At 37.0% G+C, this 19132-nt stretch overlaps 1 protein-coding gene across 2 annotated transcripts in view; it reads right to left on the reverse strand.

The window, feature by feature from the left end:
- LOC127639559 (protein mono-ADP-ribosyltransferase PARP8-like) overlaps positions 1 to 17684 on the reverse strand; it is a 49529-nt gene extending 31845 nt beyond the window's left edge. Inside the window, exons 1-5 of one of the 2 annotated variants that reach the window (XM_052121641.1) lie at positions 17186 to 17287; positions 16658 to 16713; positions 16534 to 16588; positions 2262 to 2299; positions 1215 to 1304 (exon numbers count right to left, since the gene is read on the reverse strand). In XM_052121641.1, the coding sequence (XP_051977601.1) occupies positions 1215 to 1304; positions 2262 to 2299; positions 16534 to 16588; positions 16658 to 16697 (223 nt within the window). In that variant the 5' untranslated portion in view covers positions 16698 to 16713; positions 17186 to 17287. Of the gene's footprint in view, positions 1 to 1214; positions 1305 to 2261; positions 2300 to 16533; positions 16589 to 16657; positions 16714 to 17185 lie in introns of both variants that reach the window. The other variant, XM_052121633.1, reaches the window with a different exon arrangement.
- Between the last annotated feature and the right edge of the window lie 1448 nt (positions 17685 to 19132).

Below are 19132 nucleotides of genomic sequence, written 5' to 3' on the forward strand. Positions count from 1 at the left end.
CATGCGCACTCCGCATGTTTCTGCGATCTGTGCGCTAACTGATAAACACTGATTCTGAATGCTGTTGCACGTGCTGTTGAGTGTTGTCAAACTCACCACTGAGTGAGGTGATTTTATTAAAAACAGACAGAGGGCCAGATACGAATTTCCCACAGGCTGCAAACTGAATAGCCCTGGTGTAACTTGGATCTTACAGGCACCAATTGAAATCACTCACCTGGGCCGTTTTGTTTTTTTTAAAAATCCGGACAGCTATAATTCTCGCGATAAAACTAGCCTTGGGCTAGTATAACACACTGCCACATTACAGTGAGGTCTGCACCATGAGGTTTACCTTTAATTTTTCAACACCTAATAATGGAGCACTGTTTATGCTGAGTCAGAAAACATTTCAAACTGACAAGCTGTGCACATCCAAGACCCATCAGCAGCTGTGAACACATACTCATTAGTTATAATGCACTGTACCGTGCATGTACCATGTGTGGACTAGAAAAATATTATGTGTGATAAGCATCTAATGCGTGTTTAACTAACTGCTGGAGTAAATTAGTCAAGGCTGTTGCTATTCTGCCACATAGTTTTGGCACATATGATTTGGTCTATCCTAAAAATAGGAGAAGAAATGCACTACAATTTATTTCAAATATATCCAGTGTAATTCAAGAGCTCCAAAACAAAGAATGACTTGCATAAGGTCTTACAGGCTAAAATACAGAAAAACTGCAATAATGAAACCTCAAATGTTTTCATTGTTTCATTGTTCCAATGTGAATAGTGTAAATTGATACTGTCTATAGTGTGGATAATGTGAACCTAAGAGTATTTAGGGTTTCTATTGTGTAAATTTCAGTTGTATGAATGCACAGTGGTCCGCGAGAAACAGTATCTCGCTTGTATTGCATCTGCATAAGGTTAAATGACAACAAAGCTCAAACTAAGTAATTAACTAAAATTGTATTCATGACATTCTAGTTTAATGTACTGGTAAGTGTTGAAATCAGTGGTGCTGGGGTTCAGGGTTGGAGCAAAAATACTCCACCAGAGCTTGACCAGAGGTGAAAATGGAAATTTTACTGTCAAGTAATTGAAACGTTCATGGTTTTTTTACCCTTTACGCATGACTTTAAAATATAAGATTATTCAGATGGTTCACTAGTTTTCTGTATCTGCATTCCTTGTATGATTTACAATTAGAGGACAAAGGTTCTTACCTGTCGAAATTCTGTGGAAAATCACTGGTATTGGATCCCTAGTGACTAACACTTCATCATCGTTTTCAGAGTTAGACACATAAGTGTTATCTGAAATGACAATGATAAACAGGAGCTATGAACAAAGGGAATATTCTAGAACAGCAACCTTAAAAAGAACAAAGTTTAGTCATTTATCCGTCTCATATTCTAAGTGGCATCCAAAATCCTGAGAATCCAGTTTATGTATAAATGATAAATAGAAATTCTTGAGCAAAATACGATATGTTCTATTTCTATGGTTTCTGGGCAATCCACTATTTTCAGGATAACATAGCCCATGGCAATCTTTGGCAATGATGTCTAAATCTTTGCCAAGCAAATTTCAAATTTTTATGCATTTTGCCCCTCCCAAAGTGAAGGCTGTTCAGAAAGTTACTGTAGGCAACATAATGCTGCCCCCAAAGATACAACATTTTGGCCAAATTCTAGAGCAGCATCGCATTTATCCTTCACAGAAAAGGCAGTTAACGCATACACTGAGCTGGGCTTTTTACCTAGTGTAATGTTTTTCATGCTTACTAGTTTTAAATAGTTTCTCTTGCATTGCCTTTATTTAAATAAATTTAGAGTCAAGTCTACTGTGAAGAAAGCTATTTGTATGGCCCACAGGGTTGCTGGCAATGTAGAGCGTTCCAAATCAGCTGCTTTGAGTATAAAGCTACAGTGGTACAGCACTTCCTGCACTGAATCAGAGTAATGCAGTTCAGGTGTATTAGTATCATCTTAGTACAAGTAGTATCAGCTGCCATTTTACATGGCACACCCTGTATCATCGGTCCAATAAGGCCAGTTAGTTCACAGATCAAATTACATTCTTAAAACAAAACAATGGGTCTTTATTGTACATGGAATGTCACTCTTTATATCCCTGAGCAATGTAGATGGTTCAGTTATGAGGAGTGGTGAGATATTGGTGGCATCCATATGCCTTATCCATCCATTCCATCCCATCCCATCCCATCCCATCCCTCAAACTCCATTCCATTCCATTCGTTTGTGCAATACCTGGATAATCATCGGAGACGTGAACAGAATAGGACACTCTGAAAGAAAAAATAAACACAAATATTAACATTAGACTGGATACATATACAATAGATTATCCTGTCTCTCTACAGTATAGCATAGTACCTGACAAAAAACAATGGAGGATAACACAAATCACTCCTAATTAATGTGTGCAACAACAGTTTGATCAGGAATTTCATATTGTGACTGACCATTACTGGATTTATTCTTTGCACCTGTTTCAATCTGTGTAATGGAATTTTGTTTATTGTACCTGACTCAGCAGTATTGTCATCAATGCTGTAATTAACTGAAATCAATGATGTGTGACCTAACACTTTTTCATTAAATATTTGCCTGTCCATCGCTCACAGCGGTCTCCACATCTACAATAGATTACATTTTAAATTGTTCTAATAATTTCATATGAATAAACGAATACAACTGATCAGCTTTAAAACATAATGTTTTGCTGCAGTACAATGGCATGAACACAGAAAACGAAACTGTCTAGTATTGACATAGCAGCAAGCCCATGAAAAATAAAAGGCCCTATTAAATGAAAATCCTCTCACAGTTACACAATGTACCTGACAGAAATGCGTGGATGGAATATACAAATGCTGAGTAGCAAAAGGGATTTTGTGCACAAGCTTTACAGAGGAGTAGGAGACTTTCAGGGTGCTGCCCAAATGTCCTGAAAACAGCTAGTCAAAACACTCATGTGGTAATTAAGGAACATGTGGTCTCCATTTAATGCAATCAAGTAAATAAGGGTGGCAAAAAAAAAAAAAGTGTGCAAAACAGGACACCATCTACTGCAAAGTAACTTGAATTATTGTGGAGATTGTTTGGCTTGCTAAAAAGCCTTATAGTTATTAACCTGAAACAGCCAAAGTAATTTTAATTACCACAGTACCATAGGCTCAACTGGCTACAGTGAAAAGCACAAGAGCATCTAGGAGACCTCCATGTGGTTGTTTTTTGCTCCATTGTGCAATGTGAGATTATACAGTATATTCAGGAATGACCTAATAATTACCATATAAAAACAAAGCAAATAATCTACAAATTGGTTTTAAAATTGATTTTATCTAGTATTTTCTTTATCATTTATATGTAATATTGACATATTGAATATTGAATATTCAATTGACATTGCGTATGAAATGTGCTATATAAACTTGCCTACTGAGAAAAAAAAATGGTAATCTAAATATGTATATGGTATTCTAAATTCACTGGATTTATGCAAGTTAAAATATTATTTAACATTTGATATGTTTTTGTACAACAAAAACAATTTTATACGGGTTAGGTCATATAGGCTCCTTAAAGCTAAACTGTAGCTGTGTCCGAAATTGTTTTATCATTCACTATTTCCTATGGCAGTGAGTGCACTATATCTCAGCAGTGAGAGAACGAAATGAGTGAGTGAATTCAGACGCTGAATGTGACAAGGCGGAGGTCGGGCCCGGGTCGTGATTCCGCACACCCGGCCCCTAATCAGGCTAATCAAGCCTCAGAGGGATAAAGTCAGACTGGAAGCTGCAGTGCAAGAGAGAGAGAGAGAGAGAGAGAGAGAGAGAGATTTACAGACAGATGTCCGACACGTTTGTGTGTTTTTCTTTTTGTTTAAGTTTATAATTAAAATATTATTTATATCATCAAGCCGGTTCTCACCTCCTCCTTTCCATTAATCCCTTTACACTGGTGGCGAAACCCGGGAAGGAGGAGGGATGCACCGTAGAAGAGTTCTCACTACTATCCACCCCAACGGAGCAGCCGCGGCCATCTGCCGGAGCATGGGGGAGCCCGGCCGCCTGGAAGCGGAGGAACGGCCGCCAACCGCGAGGGGAGGAGGGGCTCCCAACCAACCGCCTGGAGCGGTTACCGCTGCCAGGGGCAGGGGAGACCCCTACCATCCATAAAAAATGTGGTGGGCATTCCATCTACCAGGGGCCGGAGGTCTGCCTCCAATCCGTCAGGGGAGGCGTGGCTGTCATCCATTAGAGGGTGGAGGAGTGGCCGAAGACCAAGCTACGGCGTATCTGAGAACCGGTGTTTTTTTTCTCTCTCTTCCATAGCCGCTCCATGTTGGCCTTTCCCTCTCTTTTTAAAATGTTTTGTTAATTTGGCCATTACGGAGTTTAGGTGCCACATTTTTTTTTTGTTTCCCTCCACTTGTTCCCTCCCTCATCCAGGTAGACGGGAATGACCTGCCGGCAGATGGCACCTCCCCAGGGAAAGGGGGGGGCGGGTGTACATCATGCCGGGGGCTACCCAGCCTGAGAGAACGAGGGAGGAATGTGACAGGGTGAAGTGTGGGGCCGGGTCGTGATTCCGCACACCCGGCCCCTAATCAGGCTAATCAAGCCTCAGAGAGGGATAAAGGCCGACTGGAAGCTGCAGTGCGAGAGAGAGAGATTTGCGGACAGCTGTCCGACACATTTGTGCGTTTGTCTTTTTGTTTAGTTCTTCATTAAACTATTATTTATATCGTCAAGCCTGTTATCACCTCCTCCTATCCATTAATCCCTATACACAGAACGAAGCCAAAACAATGTCACATATGATCTTTTAAAATACTTGGGCCTTACTTGTTATTCTTATTAATTGATATATTAATACAATAAATGTCATTCTGTTTGTCATTTTTAATATACATGTTAATATAAAGAGTAAACAAATTTTATCAAAATGTACATTATTGTATTTATTTGTTATACTTTCATATCTTTAAACTCCAATACAAGCTGAGTAGCATTTCTCATCCGACCATAAACAGCACCAAAGTTATCATAACCTACATGTTATAACCAAATATTTTAATCATCTACAGAATTATAATTTCCACTGTGTGCAGTCTCCTGAGTTAAAATAATATCACCTCAGTGAATTATTTAGTAAATAAAGTATTCTTCATCTTAATGCCAAAATTCTGTATAAAATATACATAAAGAAGTACATTATAAAATGTATCTGTATTATGTAATGATCTGTCAAAAAGTTATTTAATACATTCTGCATGAAATAAAAAATTGCAGTGAATGAAGAGCGAAAGAAGCAGTAAACTGGCATCTCTCTCTCCTGCAGGCGCTCCCTCTTCCAGCTTGTATGTCTTTTTATGGGCAAATAACAGTCGTCGAGTGTACATAAAGAAAAAAAAAACTTAGAATAACCTAACTGCATAAGTGTGCACATCCCTAAACTAATACTTAGTAGAAGCACCCTTTTATTTTATTAAAGCACTCAGTCTGTTTGGATAAGAGTCTATTAGCTTGGCACATCTTGACTTGGGAATATTTTCCCTCTCTTCTTTGCAAAAATGTTTCAGATCCGTCATATTGCTAGGGCAACTCCTGTGTACAGCCCTCCTCAGGTCCCCCCACAGTTTTCTACAGTATTCAGGTCTGGGCTCTGGCTGGGCCATTCCAAAACATTAATCTTTTTTTGCTGAAGCCATTCTTTTGTTGATTTGGATGTGTGCTTTGGATCATTTTCATGCTGAAAAGTGAAAGATCTCTTCACTTTCAGCTGTCTAGCAGATGCCAGAAGGTTCTGTGCCAAAACTGATTGGTACATGGTGCGATACATGATTCTCTCCACCTTCACTAAAGCTCCAGTTCCAGCTGAAGAAAAACAGCCCCAAAGCATGATGCTACCAACACCATGCTTCATCGTGGGTATGGTGTTCTTTTGCTGATGTGCTGTGTTGATTTTGCGCCAAACATAACTTTTACAATTTTGGGCAAAAGGTTCAATCTTGGTCTCGTCAGACCATAACACATTTTTCCACATGGTTTAAGGAGACTGGAAATAGGTTTTTGCCACATGTCACATGTAGGGAGCAACCAGTACTTGCCAGAAAGTGATGCATCTCCTTGTTGCTATAGGCCTCTTGACAGCCTCCATGACCAGTTTTCTTTTGTCATCTCATCAATTTTGAAGAAACGTCCTGTTCTTGATAATGTCACTGTTGTGCCATGCTTTCACCACTTGTCGATGACTGTCTTCACTGTGTTCCATGGTATATCTAATGCCTTGGAAATTTTGTTGTAGCCCTCACCTGAGCGATACCTTTCAACAATGAGATCCCGATGATGCTTTGTAAGCTCTTTGTGGCCCATGGCTCTTGTAGTAGCATGCAACCAATAAGATGTCAGAAAATTCCTACAAGAACAGCTTAGATTTATTTGGAGTTAATCAGAGTCACTTCAGGTGAAGACAGGTGTGTACTATTTCACATGAGCTTGATGATTGGTTGATTCTGAACACAGCCACATACCCAATTATGAAAGGGTATGCACACTTATGCGGTTAAGTTATTCTAAGGTTTTTATTTGAAATGTGTCACTTTGGTTTTCAGTGGCATTACATAGGTTCTTTTGCACATTAAAGGTGCAAAAATTCTGATACGATTTAGCTTAGTTTCATTTTTTACATCACAAAAACCTGCTGTTTTAACAGGTGTAGACTATTTATATCCACTGTACATTCACAAAAATATTTAACCAGTCATATGGATTACTTTTATGTTTCCTTTATATGATTTTTGGAGCTACAAAGGTCTGATCACATTCACTTGCATTGTTTGGACCAACAGAAAAAACATTTTCAGTAACAATGCACATATCCAGTGAACAGATCATATCATTTTGTAATTATTGAAACTTTAGGATGTTTCAGCGGTACAAGTTTGTGTGTAAACCCCCTTCCCATTTTCAGTAATTAATTTTTGGCCCTGCCAATCCGATGTTTCATGTTTTATTACGAGCTCTATCACTTTTCCTTTTTGCTTGAAGACTCTTCTCTGTTCGAGGTTTCTGAATTTCAAAACGGGTGATTCCCCTGAGGGTTGCCTGTTTGAATGATCCATTCAAATGGTTCTTTTGTTGTGGCTACAAGCTTTCTGCTTCAAACTACTATCATCACACACATACACGAGCTGTAGTAGCTCCAGACCTTCTTTTCTTTATTTACAGACATGATGTAAACATGCACGGACGACTGACGGAAGTATGCAATTTCCCAACAAATCCATCCTGGCAGCTCTAAAATATAAATAATTATTATAGGCTTACCATAGTGAATTGGAGTAAGGCAAATACTGTATATGGTTTAGAAGACAGATTGTTGGTGTACTTAATCATTAATTACATTTTGTTCATTTCTAACAAAGAAATCTTACATAGTGTAGCTTTAAGGTAACAATTGCAGGTTACCACTTTTTACAATGTACTGAATGTAGACTGTGACTACAACTGACACAGAGTGATGTAAACACTGTATGTGATGACTACACACACAATAGAGATTCATTTAGTGGAAGTGAAACCCCTCCTGAGATCTCACACAGGATGGCTGCACTAAGAGAGAGCATTATTTACAATGACACCTGGTTATGTCTAAAAATGACTTGTGGTATGAAACTACTTTTTTCCGGTTACTTCAACATGTTTCTCTTAAGGTTTCCAAACACCTGCTATATAACAATGACTCTTCAAAAATATGTTAAAGCTGTAATATGTAATTTCTCCATCACCGACAGAATTTCAAAAAGAAAACAATGTTTTCAAACAGGTTTCCGAACACTACCCAGTCTTCTATTGGTCAAACAAACTTTTTAACAACACTTCAACTTTAGGTTGATGTGTTTATGGCTCAGGTTAGTACATGCGCATCATACGCTATCATACAAATTTATTCAGTATCACAAAAATGCATCTGTGCAAAACAATTCTAATTCGCATTTTCTGCCCAGCATCCAGTTCTAGTGCCAAAATTGTATACGCTACTATGGCGTATACAATTGAAAACTAAAATATGTGTTTCTTGTGGTAACATCTAAATTAACTGGTTTCTGGTTCGAGTCAAAAATATTATTTAACATCACCAAATCAACCTGAATACATTAGTTTACACAAATGAAAGTCAATTTTAAGGACCAGATCAGGTAGAAATATCCCCTAAAAGGTAAGAAATTAAGAATTTCTCACAGACACCAGAAAGTCAGCTTTACAGATTTTCAAGTAACAATCAAAAATGTCTCCAAGTCATTAATGACAAGTTAATTATACATGTATCTGATATTTAATGTCCAGGTTGATTTTATGCTGGGATAATCATTGAAAGCAGAGCATTACAAATTGCTGACAAACAGGGTTACATGCCAAGACAAAAGTGTGTGCACCTGGAACATGTAATCCAAAGACTGAAACAAAACAACATTTGCCATGAGCTATCCATGGACTTACATCAGCTAAAGACAATCACTGCAAGTGGATGACTCAAGATAGGAGAGGAAACCCCTCCAGGCAGGTCTATTCAGTGAATCTATAGTTGCTTTTCAATTTCCTGCCACACAGAGAAAGCTTTTCCTTGTGGTTTGCATGGAGGTCATAACAGTCATTCTGTACTGTGAGCTAACTGGACATACAATGTGATGAAATCAGGGCTCAGCATGATATTAAATACACTTCAAAAATGGAGATGCATTAAGAAAGATAACAAAAAAAACATTGAAGAGTGGCCTGTTAGCTTCTCGTTGGTTGCATAAAGAGGTGACCTCATTTATGCATTTTGTTTTAATACAATTGTACTATTATCTTGGAAAACTGAATGATTTTCCTTATTTTTATACATACATACATACATACATACACACACACACCGATCAGCCACAACATTAAAACAGCCTGCCTAATATTGTGTAGGTCCCCCTCATGCTTCCAATCAGCACCAACCCACATCTCAAGAATAGTATTCTGAGATCAGATTCTTCTCACCGCAATTGTACAGAGCAGTTATCCGAGTTACTGTAGACTTTTTCAGTTCGAACCAGTCTGCCAATTTTCTGTTGACCACGCTCGTCAACAAAGCGTTTCCATCCACAGAGCTGCCGCTCACTGTATGTTTTGATTATGTTTCTGGCACCAACAATCATGCCACAGTCCAAAGTTCGCAGTCAGCATTTATCCCTCTCGGAAGCATTTATGTTGGGAAATATATATTTTTTAAATACCTTGCTTGCATAAGTATTCAACCCCTGTACTGTGGAAGCTGTCAAAATAAATCGATGAAAGAAATTCCCCTAACGAGGACACAATTACTTTTGCCATCCACATGTGAATCATTAAAGTTGCAATCAAATTTTCTGGATGAAAAAACCCATTGTTGAATGATCATTGGTAGGCTGTGAATCTGAAGGAAAATTAAGGCCAAAGAGCATTCCACAGAAGTTAGATATAAAGTAATAAAAATGCTATCAGAATAATATGAAAATGTTTGGATATCCTAGTGAGCACAGTTGGATCAATAATCAGGAAGTGGTAGCTGCACCACACAACCCAGGCTTCCCTCAGAACTCAGCACTCTAACAAAAAGGAGACTTGTCACAGAAGCCACAGAGAGGCCAAAAATCACTTTGAAGAGCTACAGAGTTCAGTGGCTGGGGGAGGAGTAATGGTGCACCAGTCAACCATATCAAGAGCACTGCATAACTCTGGCCTGTATGGGAGGGTGGCAAGAAAGAAGCTGTTACTCAAAAATTGTCATCTGAAAGCATGTCTGGAGTTTGCCAGAAAGCATGTGAGTGACCCAGCTGCGATGTGGGAGAAGGTTTTGTGGTTAGATGAAACCGAGCTTGAGCTTTTTGGCCAAAACTCAAAGCGCTATGTGTGGCGCAAACCTAACACTTCATATGCCTCAAGACATACCGTCCCTATAGTGAAGTATGGTGATGGCAGCATCATGTTGTGGGGATGCTTCTCATCAGCAGGGAACGGGCATCTTGTTAGAATTGAATACTGTAAGGGAACCTGCTTCAGTCTGCTAAAAAACTGAAGTTTGGGAGGAAATTCACCTTTCAGCATGACAATAATCCCAAGCACAAGGCCAAAGCAACATTGGAGTGGCTCAAGAACAAAAAGATAAATGTCTTGCAGTTGCCCAGTCCTGATCTCAATCCTATTGAGAATCTGTGGCACTATTTGAAAATTGCATTCAACAAGGGTCACCCAACCAACCTGAACAACCTGGAAAAAATCTGCCGAGAAGAATGGGCCAAAATCACTTCATCACTGTGCAAAGCTGGTACATATGTACCCCAAAAGACTTAAAGCAAACATTAATGTGTGGGGGTTGAATACTTATGGAAGCAAGATATTTAAGTTTTTTATTTTTCATAAAAATATTTCCCAACAAACAAACAATGTCACCTTACAATAAATTATTTTGAGTTTCAGTGTTTTAAAATAAAATATCAATCAGAATGACATTTTAGTGTACCATTTTTAGGTAATATGAGAGAATAGGTTCATGGGTCTGAATACTTTTGCAAGGCACTGTATACATATACACACAAAGAAAATAATTTATTTCAACTCATTGCATTTTCACTACTAAACTACAGGCTCTACACAACATCTGATTTCAATGTTCTGCATGGCCCTACTAAAGTTTACATATGGCTTAGTTCATAACGGTGCACTCTACACACTGACAGATGCTGTGGTTTATGTAGCATTTAAAACTGGTAGAAAAACCCTCCAAAAAGTCCAATGCAGCAGGAGCCTGCCAAACTAGATCTGATTTTGATGCTTTCACTTTCTAGCACATACAAATTAGGGTTGTGCCGATGGACGATAGCATCGTCCATCGTGATGGCTGACCAACATCACGATGTAGAGCCACCATCGTGATGCCACGCCCCCTTTTGCGAGTCTTGCTAGTATGACTCACTAATCCTAGTCTCTTCTATAGTTAACCTAAAAACTTTGCAGGGATTGCTCTGTAAATTAAATTGAGAATATAACTAATGCATATATGCTATTTTAAATACTGTGGTATATGCCAGAGACGTGACGTGTTAGTCTGTGAAAATACCGTGTCAGGCAGGCTGCACAAATATTGATCTTGACATTGTTAGCTTCTTGTCTTTTTTTTTACATGTCTTACACTGTACATTTAGATTAAAATATTTTATGTTGTAGGCTACAAGAAAATAGCCTTTATTAATTAATTATTAGTAGTTGTAGTGTCTCAGAAAATCTTGCTCATTGTCACATACTCTTGTATACACTGAAGCGGCAGTTTAAGATAAACCCAGACCAGCGAACGTCAAATAACTTTTGTCTGGTTAGTACTTTTAAAGAAAAATTTCCTTGGCCATAAATCCATAATGTCAAATCAAATGAAAGAAACAAGGTGAATATGAATAACACACATTTATTAAAACATAGAAGAACAACAAATAAAGAACAAGAAAATGGGAACAACACTCAGACCGAAACTCGGCATTAACATTTCACTTATAATTAGCAGCACAATTAACTTCAGCACAGGCTACAAAATAAATTATGTTATTGAAATATTGTAAAGTGGTCATATGAACTACACAAATGAACGTTTAAAAAATAATATGCAAAATTGAAGCTCCGCAACGGATGGCGAAAAATGCGTAAAGAAGTCTAATATCTTTCACCATAGACCATGTTTAAATTTCGATGTTTCTGGCCAGAAATACCAACATATTCACTTTGTCTGGTTTTAATAAGCTGCGGATTGGAGTAACTACACTACACGCTGTGCTGAAGACCCGCTCTGATGGAGTACTGGTAGCACATATGCGCAGATATTTCCGTGCTAATCTTGCCATGAACGGAAACCTTTTGTCGTTCGTTTTCACCAAGTCAGCGGGTCTTCTTCCCCATCAATGGCCATTTCCTGCAGGTACATGGTCATTTCTGCCTCGACCTTTTGCTCATCAATGAGTAAAATAACGAAATTATAGTTTTTAAGTGGAAAATAGTATTTATGTAAAGACATATATTAAAATAAATAGTGCATAACTCTTCTTAAGTGAAAGCTAAAAAAAAATAAATAAAAATGCTTCACGTGTCGTGCAACCTACTGATAAAGCGCCGACGAGTCATTAGTTGGGTTAGTAAAATAACGAAATTATAATTTTTCATATAATTTTTGAAAATTATATGAAATTATATACCCCCACCCCCCAACGATATCATCATCCATCGCGATGTTTTACTGTCAACATCGTCAACTGCCAATTTAGGGGACATCGCCCAACCCTAATACAAATTCTACCCCATTAATCTGATGTCAAGAAATAACGGCATTTCCTCGTCTATTTCCTGAATTAATAGCTTGCAGTGTTTTGATGCAGTATGCCAAACAACTAAAAGTTTTCTATTCCCAGCAGTCTGCCAGCATCCACATCTAATGCAACAACATTTGTTTGAATTAGAGCTTGTCACAATTTAGCACACATGGTAATTATGCTAATTCAGTTATACCAACATGATGAAATTCAAAAATAATTTGTGTTGATCTCAGGCATGATGGATTATTTATGAGAAACTACTGCATCTCCGGGATTATGTGTTTGTCTATTCTTTTCGGTGCTTATAATATCCTACACCTAGTTTGGTAACTTAACAAAAGTGATCTCCATGTGAATAACCGTCTTTGAATAGTTAGTTATATCAAATATCTGGGTAATCTCCTTTTCTGTGAAAAAAGATAAACATAAGAAAATGTAGTTTAAAAAAAGAAGTCCTTGTCTACATGAATCCAAGGAAACCCTCAGTAAACAACTAAATAAACAGATGTCGCAGATTTGCAACTCTACAAATAGGAAATGTGCTACTTCCTCAAGGTTCAATGACTTTTCATAGAAGACCATCTTATTTCCTGGTTGTAATGCAAACCACCTCCTCTAAAACAAGAGTGGCGTTTGCTGGCCAGTTTAAACAAGGTTTAAGGGTGACAAGGAAGTCACAATTTTTCATTCAGAACACCTAATATGTATCAGGTTCTGCAGCTGGAGAAAACAAATTAATATATTAAGCTCTACTGTACTATAATACAATTGAATGTGCATAAAAAATTATAAATATAAAAAACAATGATATATATAATATATATATAAAAAACAATTATTATTATAAAAAACACATCCAAATGACCACAAGCTAAAATTTCGGTTTTGTATCTCATCCAACTTCATGGGTAACTGAGGTTGCAAGGCCTATTTTACCAAAGAAAATGTTATGTTTGTCACAAGCTCAATCTGGTAGAGAGGTCTAAATAATCTGTTTGCATTGTGAATTGTTTGTGGTAAATACGTGGCCAGAATGGAAAGACTGCCCTTTCAAGAACAAGAGCAATGGTGTTCTTCTCATGTTACCTTTCAATAGACAATATTGTGTGTGTGTGAGAGACACAAGACCGGGTAAGACGAAACTTTCCACTTGATATCAAGCCTTCACCTAAACAAAAACTACTACTAACTGTACCTTATGCATGCAATTTGCAGTACTATTGCCTTCTGCTAGCAGATTCTTGATTACAAGTAGTTAAGAATGACAAATTTATTTTTTTATAAAGTTAAGCTTTTTTTCATTAATGTAGTTTTACTTGTAGTACATTATCACTTCATTAAGACTGAATAAGTATTATAAATGACATTCTACAACACAAACTACAGTACATCTCAAAAATCAGTTGCTTTGTGAACATTATACTACATCTGAAAACATCAAGGACTTGCTTGTCAAAACATCACCTCTTCCAGGTAAAGCACTGCACAACAATGCCTCAAAATGGTGGCCTTGGAGAGTGACATGTAAATAAAATGACTGCATTGTAACCCAGTGGCATATGGCCTTTAATAGTCTTTATGATGTATGAAATATAATGGAGTGAGAAATGTATGGTGTTCAGCTTCCAACAGCTAGCTGAGGTGCAATCCAGATTCACAGCGTTTTCATTTTTGGCAAAGTGAAACTGTAAAGCCTCTCACTTGTTCTTTTCCAAAAGAAAGTATCTTGGTGCTCCAAGCTGAAACCTCATGTGTCTAGTTTGCAATGTTTATTCTTGCTATGTGAAAAACAAAGCAACTGACAAACTAAATGTTGCCTGCTTAATCACAAAAGTTATTAAAAACATACATTAATAGCTGGGTTTCCATGATCCATGTATTTTTATGCACATTTTGGGATATCGCATTAAAAACTGTTGGATGGAAACACCAAGATGCGAAAAAAAAAATGTATACGCTCGCTTGAGGTGGATACATTTTTTATTTAAAAAGAAGAATTGCACATAAACTATGATGGAAACACATTTACTGAATAAACTCCTATTGAATTTATTAGGGATACAAGATTGACTGAATAACTTCATAACTGGACTAACCAGTGGACCAATCATCACATCTGAAATGTTGCTCTGGTCATCCTGAAATAACAGTCTCTACAAAGAGTTTATATAGTAAATAAGTCAAATACAAACTTGAACTGGGTATTTTAATAATAAAAGACTCATAGTGGCCACAATTTATCCGGAAGTGACAATTTTGTTCTTTTGAACATCCGTGCATTGTTTTTGCGATTTCAAGGATTTTTGCATACATTAAAATTCGCAACTTGGATGTAAACATAGCTAATGTATATTATAGTAACGCTAGAGTAAATAATGAAATGCAAATACAACCTACTGATCATTTCAGTAAGGCTCAGGCTGTAGTAATTGTATTAATAAAGATGATAAAATGTGCACAGAACTTCAAAAGCATGGCTAAATAATTGAGAAGTGTGCAGACACAACAGAGATGTAAAATTGTACGCTGTACAAAGTGATCACCTGAGATTGTTACCTTTAAAGGACAGTTTACCCAAAAATAAAATGTTCTGTCATCATTTACTCACCCTCACATTGTTCTAAACCTATATGAATTTCTTGTTTCCATGGGAAATGTCAAAGATTTTAGGAAGAATGTTAGCCTCAGTCACCATTCACTTTCATTGCATCTTTTTTCTGTACAATGACATTGAATAGTGACAATCCTTCAGTCCAACATCTTTTGTGTTCCACAGAATGGAAGAATTTTCATTTCTGGGTGAACTATCCCTTTAAGGATCTATTTTTATCCAATCAAACCCTTAAAAATAATTGTTGTGTTTGGCAGGTAGTGATTTTATTTTTTTTTAGTTTCAGTGTAGTCATTGCAAGTCGTCCTGCATTAATGAGGTATAAAGTGAAAACCCATTAATCTAAACCTACAACCTCTTCAATCCAAATCAGCTCATCATCAATCTAAAATGCATTAAGTATGCTTAATTGTATAGATTACTTAAGTAATACTTAAAGGGATAGTTCATCCAAAAATGAAAATTCTCTCATCATTTCTCATGATATACCAGATGTGTATGACTTTCTTTCTTCACCAGAACACATTTGAAGAAAAACTGAAAAATATCTCAGCTCAGTAAGTCCTTAAAATGCAAGTGGATGGTGATCAGATATTTGAAGCTCCAAAAATCACAGAGAGTCAACAGCGGTTAAATTAACATCTTCTAATGTGATACGGTCACTTTTGGTGTGGAAAAGTTCAATATTTAAGTACTTTTTAACTATAAACCATCGCTTCCGGTCAACAGCAGTTTATGCGTTCACATCAAGAGAGCGCAAAGTTCTGAATTTACTTGATGAATTTGAGTTGACATATTACATATGTAATATTACATTCTTCTTTCAGTTGAGACATCCAGCATAAGCACACAAATGTACCATTGTGGGTAAACAAACAGATACATATAAAGATCTAAACCAAAACCTACAAAGCTTATGTACATAGTTCCTTCTACTCAGTAGAGCTACTCTTCCGGGTGTGTCGCACATGCGTCAGTTCTCACGTGAACATGCTAACGTGATGAAGTCACACACGCATACAGCTGCTGACCGAAAGCGATTGTTTCCAGTTAAAAATACTTAAAACATTTAGCTTTTTCAGCCAAAAGCAACTGTTTCGCTTTAGAAGACATAAATTTAACCATAGTAGTCGTTTGGATGACGTTTATGTTGACTGTCTGTAATTTTTGGAGCTTCAAAGGTCTGATTACCATACACTTTCATTTTAAGGACCTACTGAGCTGAGATTATTTTTCAATGTATTTATTTTTTCAAATGTGTTCTGCAGAAAAATTAAGTCATACACGTCACATGACGGTGAGTAAATGATGAGAGAATTTTCATTTTTGGGTGAACTAACCCTTTAATTGTATACTTGTAAATACTGTTAAAAACACTTTTTACTCTGCTTCACTATAAAACCACACAAGGCTACTGTGTAATGTATAGCAAGAGCGTTGTGTACGAAATAGTTTAGCCATCTTGTTGATCAGCAGTATTGTTTTCTCTATGTCAGAAATAAAGTAAAAGTAGAGTCCATCAAATGCTTATTTACCTCTTAGGTCCCTTTGAATAGGTGAAGGTGAAGGTGGAGTCAGCGAATCTAAAGTCTGAAACAAAAAAAAACAATCAATATTGAACTGCAAGACACTCAAACTTGCGGTTTGTCAACAACTGACCTGAAAAGTCCCCCTCAGCAAGTAGTTTCCATGGCAACATCCACAGGGGATGTCCACTGACAATGGATATTCAAGAAATAAACAGATAGCTGATAAATATGTACACAAACTGTGTGAGGAGAACAGAGCCGGTCATTTGTATGCTTAACACAAATGCTAGGGCTTATTAGAAAATCATTCACATCATAAAACGCCCAAACCAGCACTTGAGCGGCATGTTAATATCTGTATTATAATGTATTAATTCAAAGAGCAGTATGTGTAGTAATAATGGCAGATCACGTTTTTGGTAGGCCCTCGGTTGTGGTTGATTATTGCATAATTTGTAAGTACACCTATGTCAAGGAAACATTAAAATTTCGTACGCTGACCCACGTAGGCTACAGCTTTCAAACATAACGGGGTATGAACGAGGACATAAATCAATCAGCAGTGAGACAGTCAGCCTATGTTTGGTATATTTGGAGTGTATCTATGGATATTGTTTAAGGAGGACGGTACTCTTTATAAGAGACAATGGAAACTCACCAGAAAACAGGCAGTCTTTCTCTGCCTTACACCTTTGAATTACGATGTCGACGTCTTTTTGAATCCTCTCTTGCCGTGAACACATCCCCATGAAATAACAAACACTAGAATGGCTCCTCTAACTAATTCAGCAAAAAGAAAACGAAAATTCTCCTCTTGCAGGCACGGTGATGTACGTGAGGAACAAATACGGTCTTTTCTGAAACAATCCCAGGTGTGTCACACCAACCGACACCGTTGCATCTCGTTTAACAATAGCCTCGATCGCATCGACACAGTGCAGGAGAGCTCTTCCTCGCGACAGCTTTCATAAAGATATCACTTTTACACCGGAAGCATCTCTCTATAGACCTCATAACTCTGCTGAACCCGACGATGGCGATGGCGAAAGCTACAGAGAGTGAAACGCTATCGCAAGTTTTAAAGTGAAACCAGCGCAGGCTACCGTTACGGAAGCAGTTGAAGTTGCACACGGGGAAAACGAGAGTGGGAATCCTGCGATTGCATCCACGAAATGCAGTCGGTGGGAACGAGAATCACAACAAGGCGGATGATTATGGCGTCCCTTTGGGGTCAAAATTATGACTTTGCATCGCACTCTTCTCACTGAATGTGACTTCTGAGTCTCTTTAACACGGAACACCGGCGCCAGACACAAATTCACCGACGGGCATTACATTTTTTTCAGGGGGGCACAACTGAGATAAACCTAATTCCCTAATTGCATAATAACATTAAATGATATGACCGATTATGAATTGAATATGTATGATACAATGATAATGATCGATAGTAGCCTGTTACATAATGTACTGACGCTATTCAAATTCATAACTGACGCTAAAGATTTGTGCTGTTTAGGCTCGCGCAGCCTCTCGATGAAACAAATAGGCCTCACTGCAGCTCACACAAAGAAACTCGGTTAGCATACTGCCTTAAAAAATTTAAAATGTGTAAGTTAGTTTTTATATTTATAACATGAAGCAACACCATACAACCAAGTGCTGAATACCATCACGATTGAAAATGTAACACTGATTTCGACAGTTCAATAAACAAGTAATTCATATTAAGTCACTTACATTTTAGATGCAATATTGACTTTTTGTTCTATTTTAAAACAAAGATCCCAGCAGAAACAGAACGCATCTCACAGTCAACCATGTTTTCATTACTAAATGATTCAGTGCTTTAAACGAATCGGTTGAGTCAAAGATTCAATGACCCATTCATGAACGACTACTTTATTCTTGATGAATCAGCTGTTTGAACGAATCGTTTGAACAAATGACTCAATGACTCGCTTAACACCGCAGCCGCTTGTCCCTTACCGTCATCTACTGGCGGTTTAGTTTCATGTTTAAAAGTGTCATTCTTTCAACTTTTCTTATTTGTATATTTTAAAAAAAGATTTAAAACAATCTCATAACATTATTTAATTTATATTATTTAATTTAAATGATTTAATTTGATCTTATTTAATTTATCCTATAGTATCTTATTCTAATTTAATTTATTGATCAAATAAAGAATTTAAAATGAAAGAGGAATCATTAAGATATATAATCATATATTTAATAAGATTAGGGGAAATGTCCTTTATAAAAGGTAAAAATATCACAAATATGCAGATATAAATATGTCAAAGCTGATTGAACTCTGATGTGAATACTGATTCATAATAAATTATATACAACACAATTGTCACAATGTCAAGCCCTGACACGTTTTATTTATTTATGAATTAATTGTTCATTAGTCAATATCTTTTTGTTACATTTTGTTTTTTAAAAGGCAAAGACTTAATAAAAAAATGCAACTCACCACGCCAATAAGTTTAAATACAAAAACTAATATAAAACTAGGTCTACTCAAAGAGCTATTTTATGTTGTACATAACCATATGTTTTATTTTAAGGGTTTATGACATTTTTCACAATGTCTAGA

This window comes from Xyrauchen texanus, chromosome 4 (assembly GCF_025860055.1).
Source record: "Xyrauchen texanus isolate HMW12.3.18 chromosome 4, RBS_HiC_50CHRs, whole genome shotgun sequence".
Classification (NCBI taxonomy): Eukaryota; Metazoa; Chordata; class Actinopteri; order Cypriniformes; family Catostomidae; genus Xyrauchen; species Xyrauchen texanus.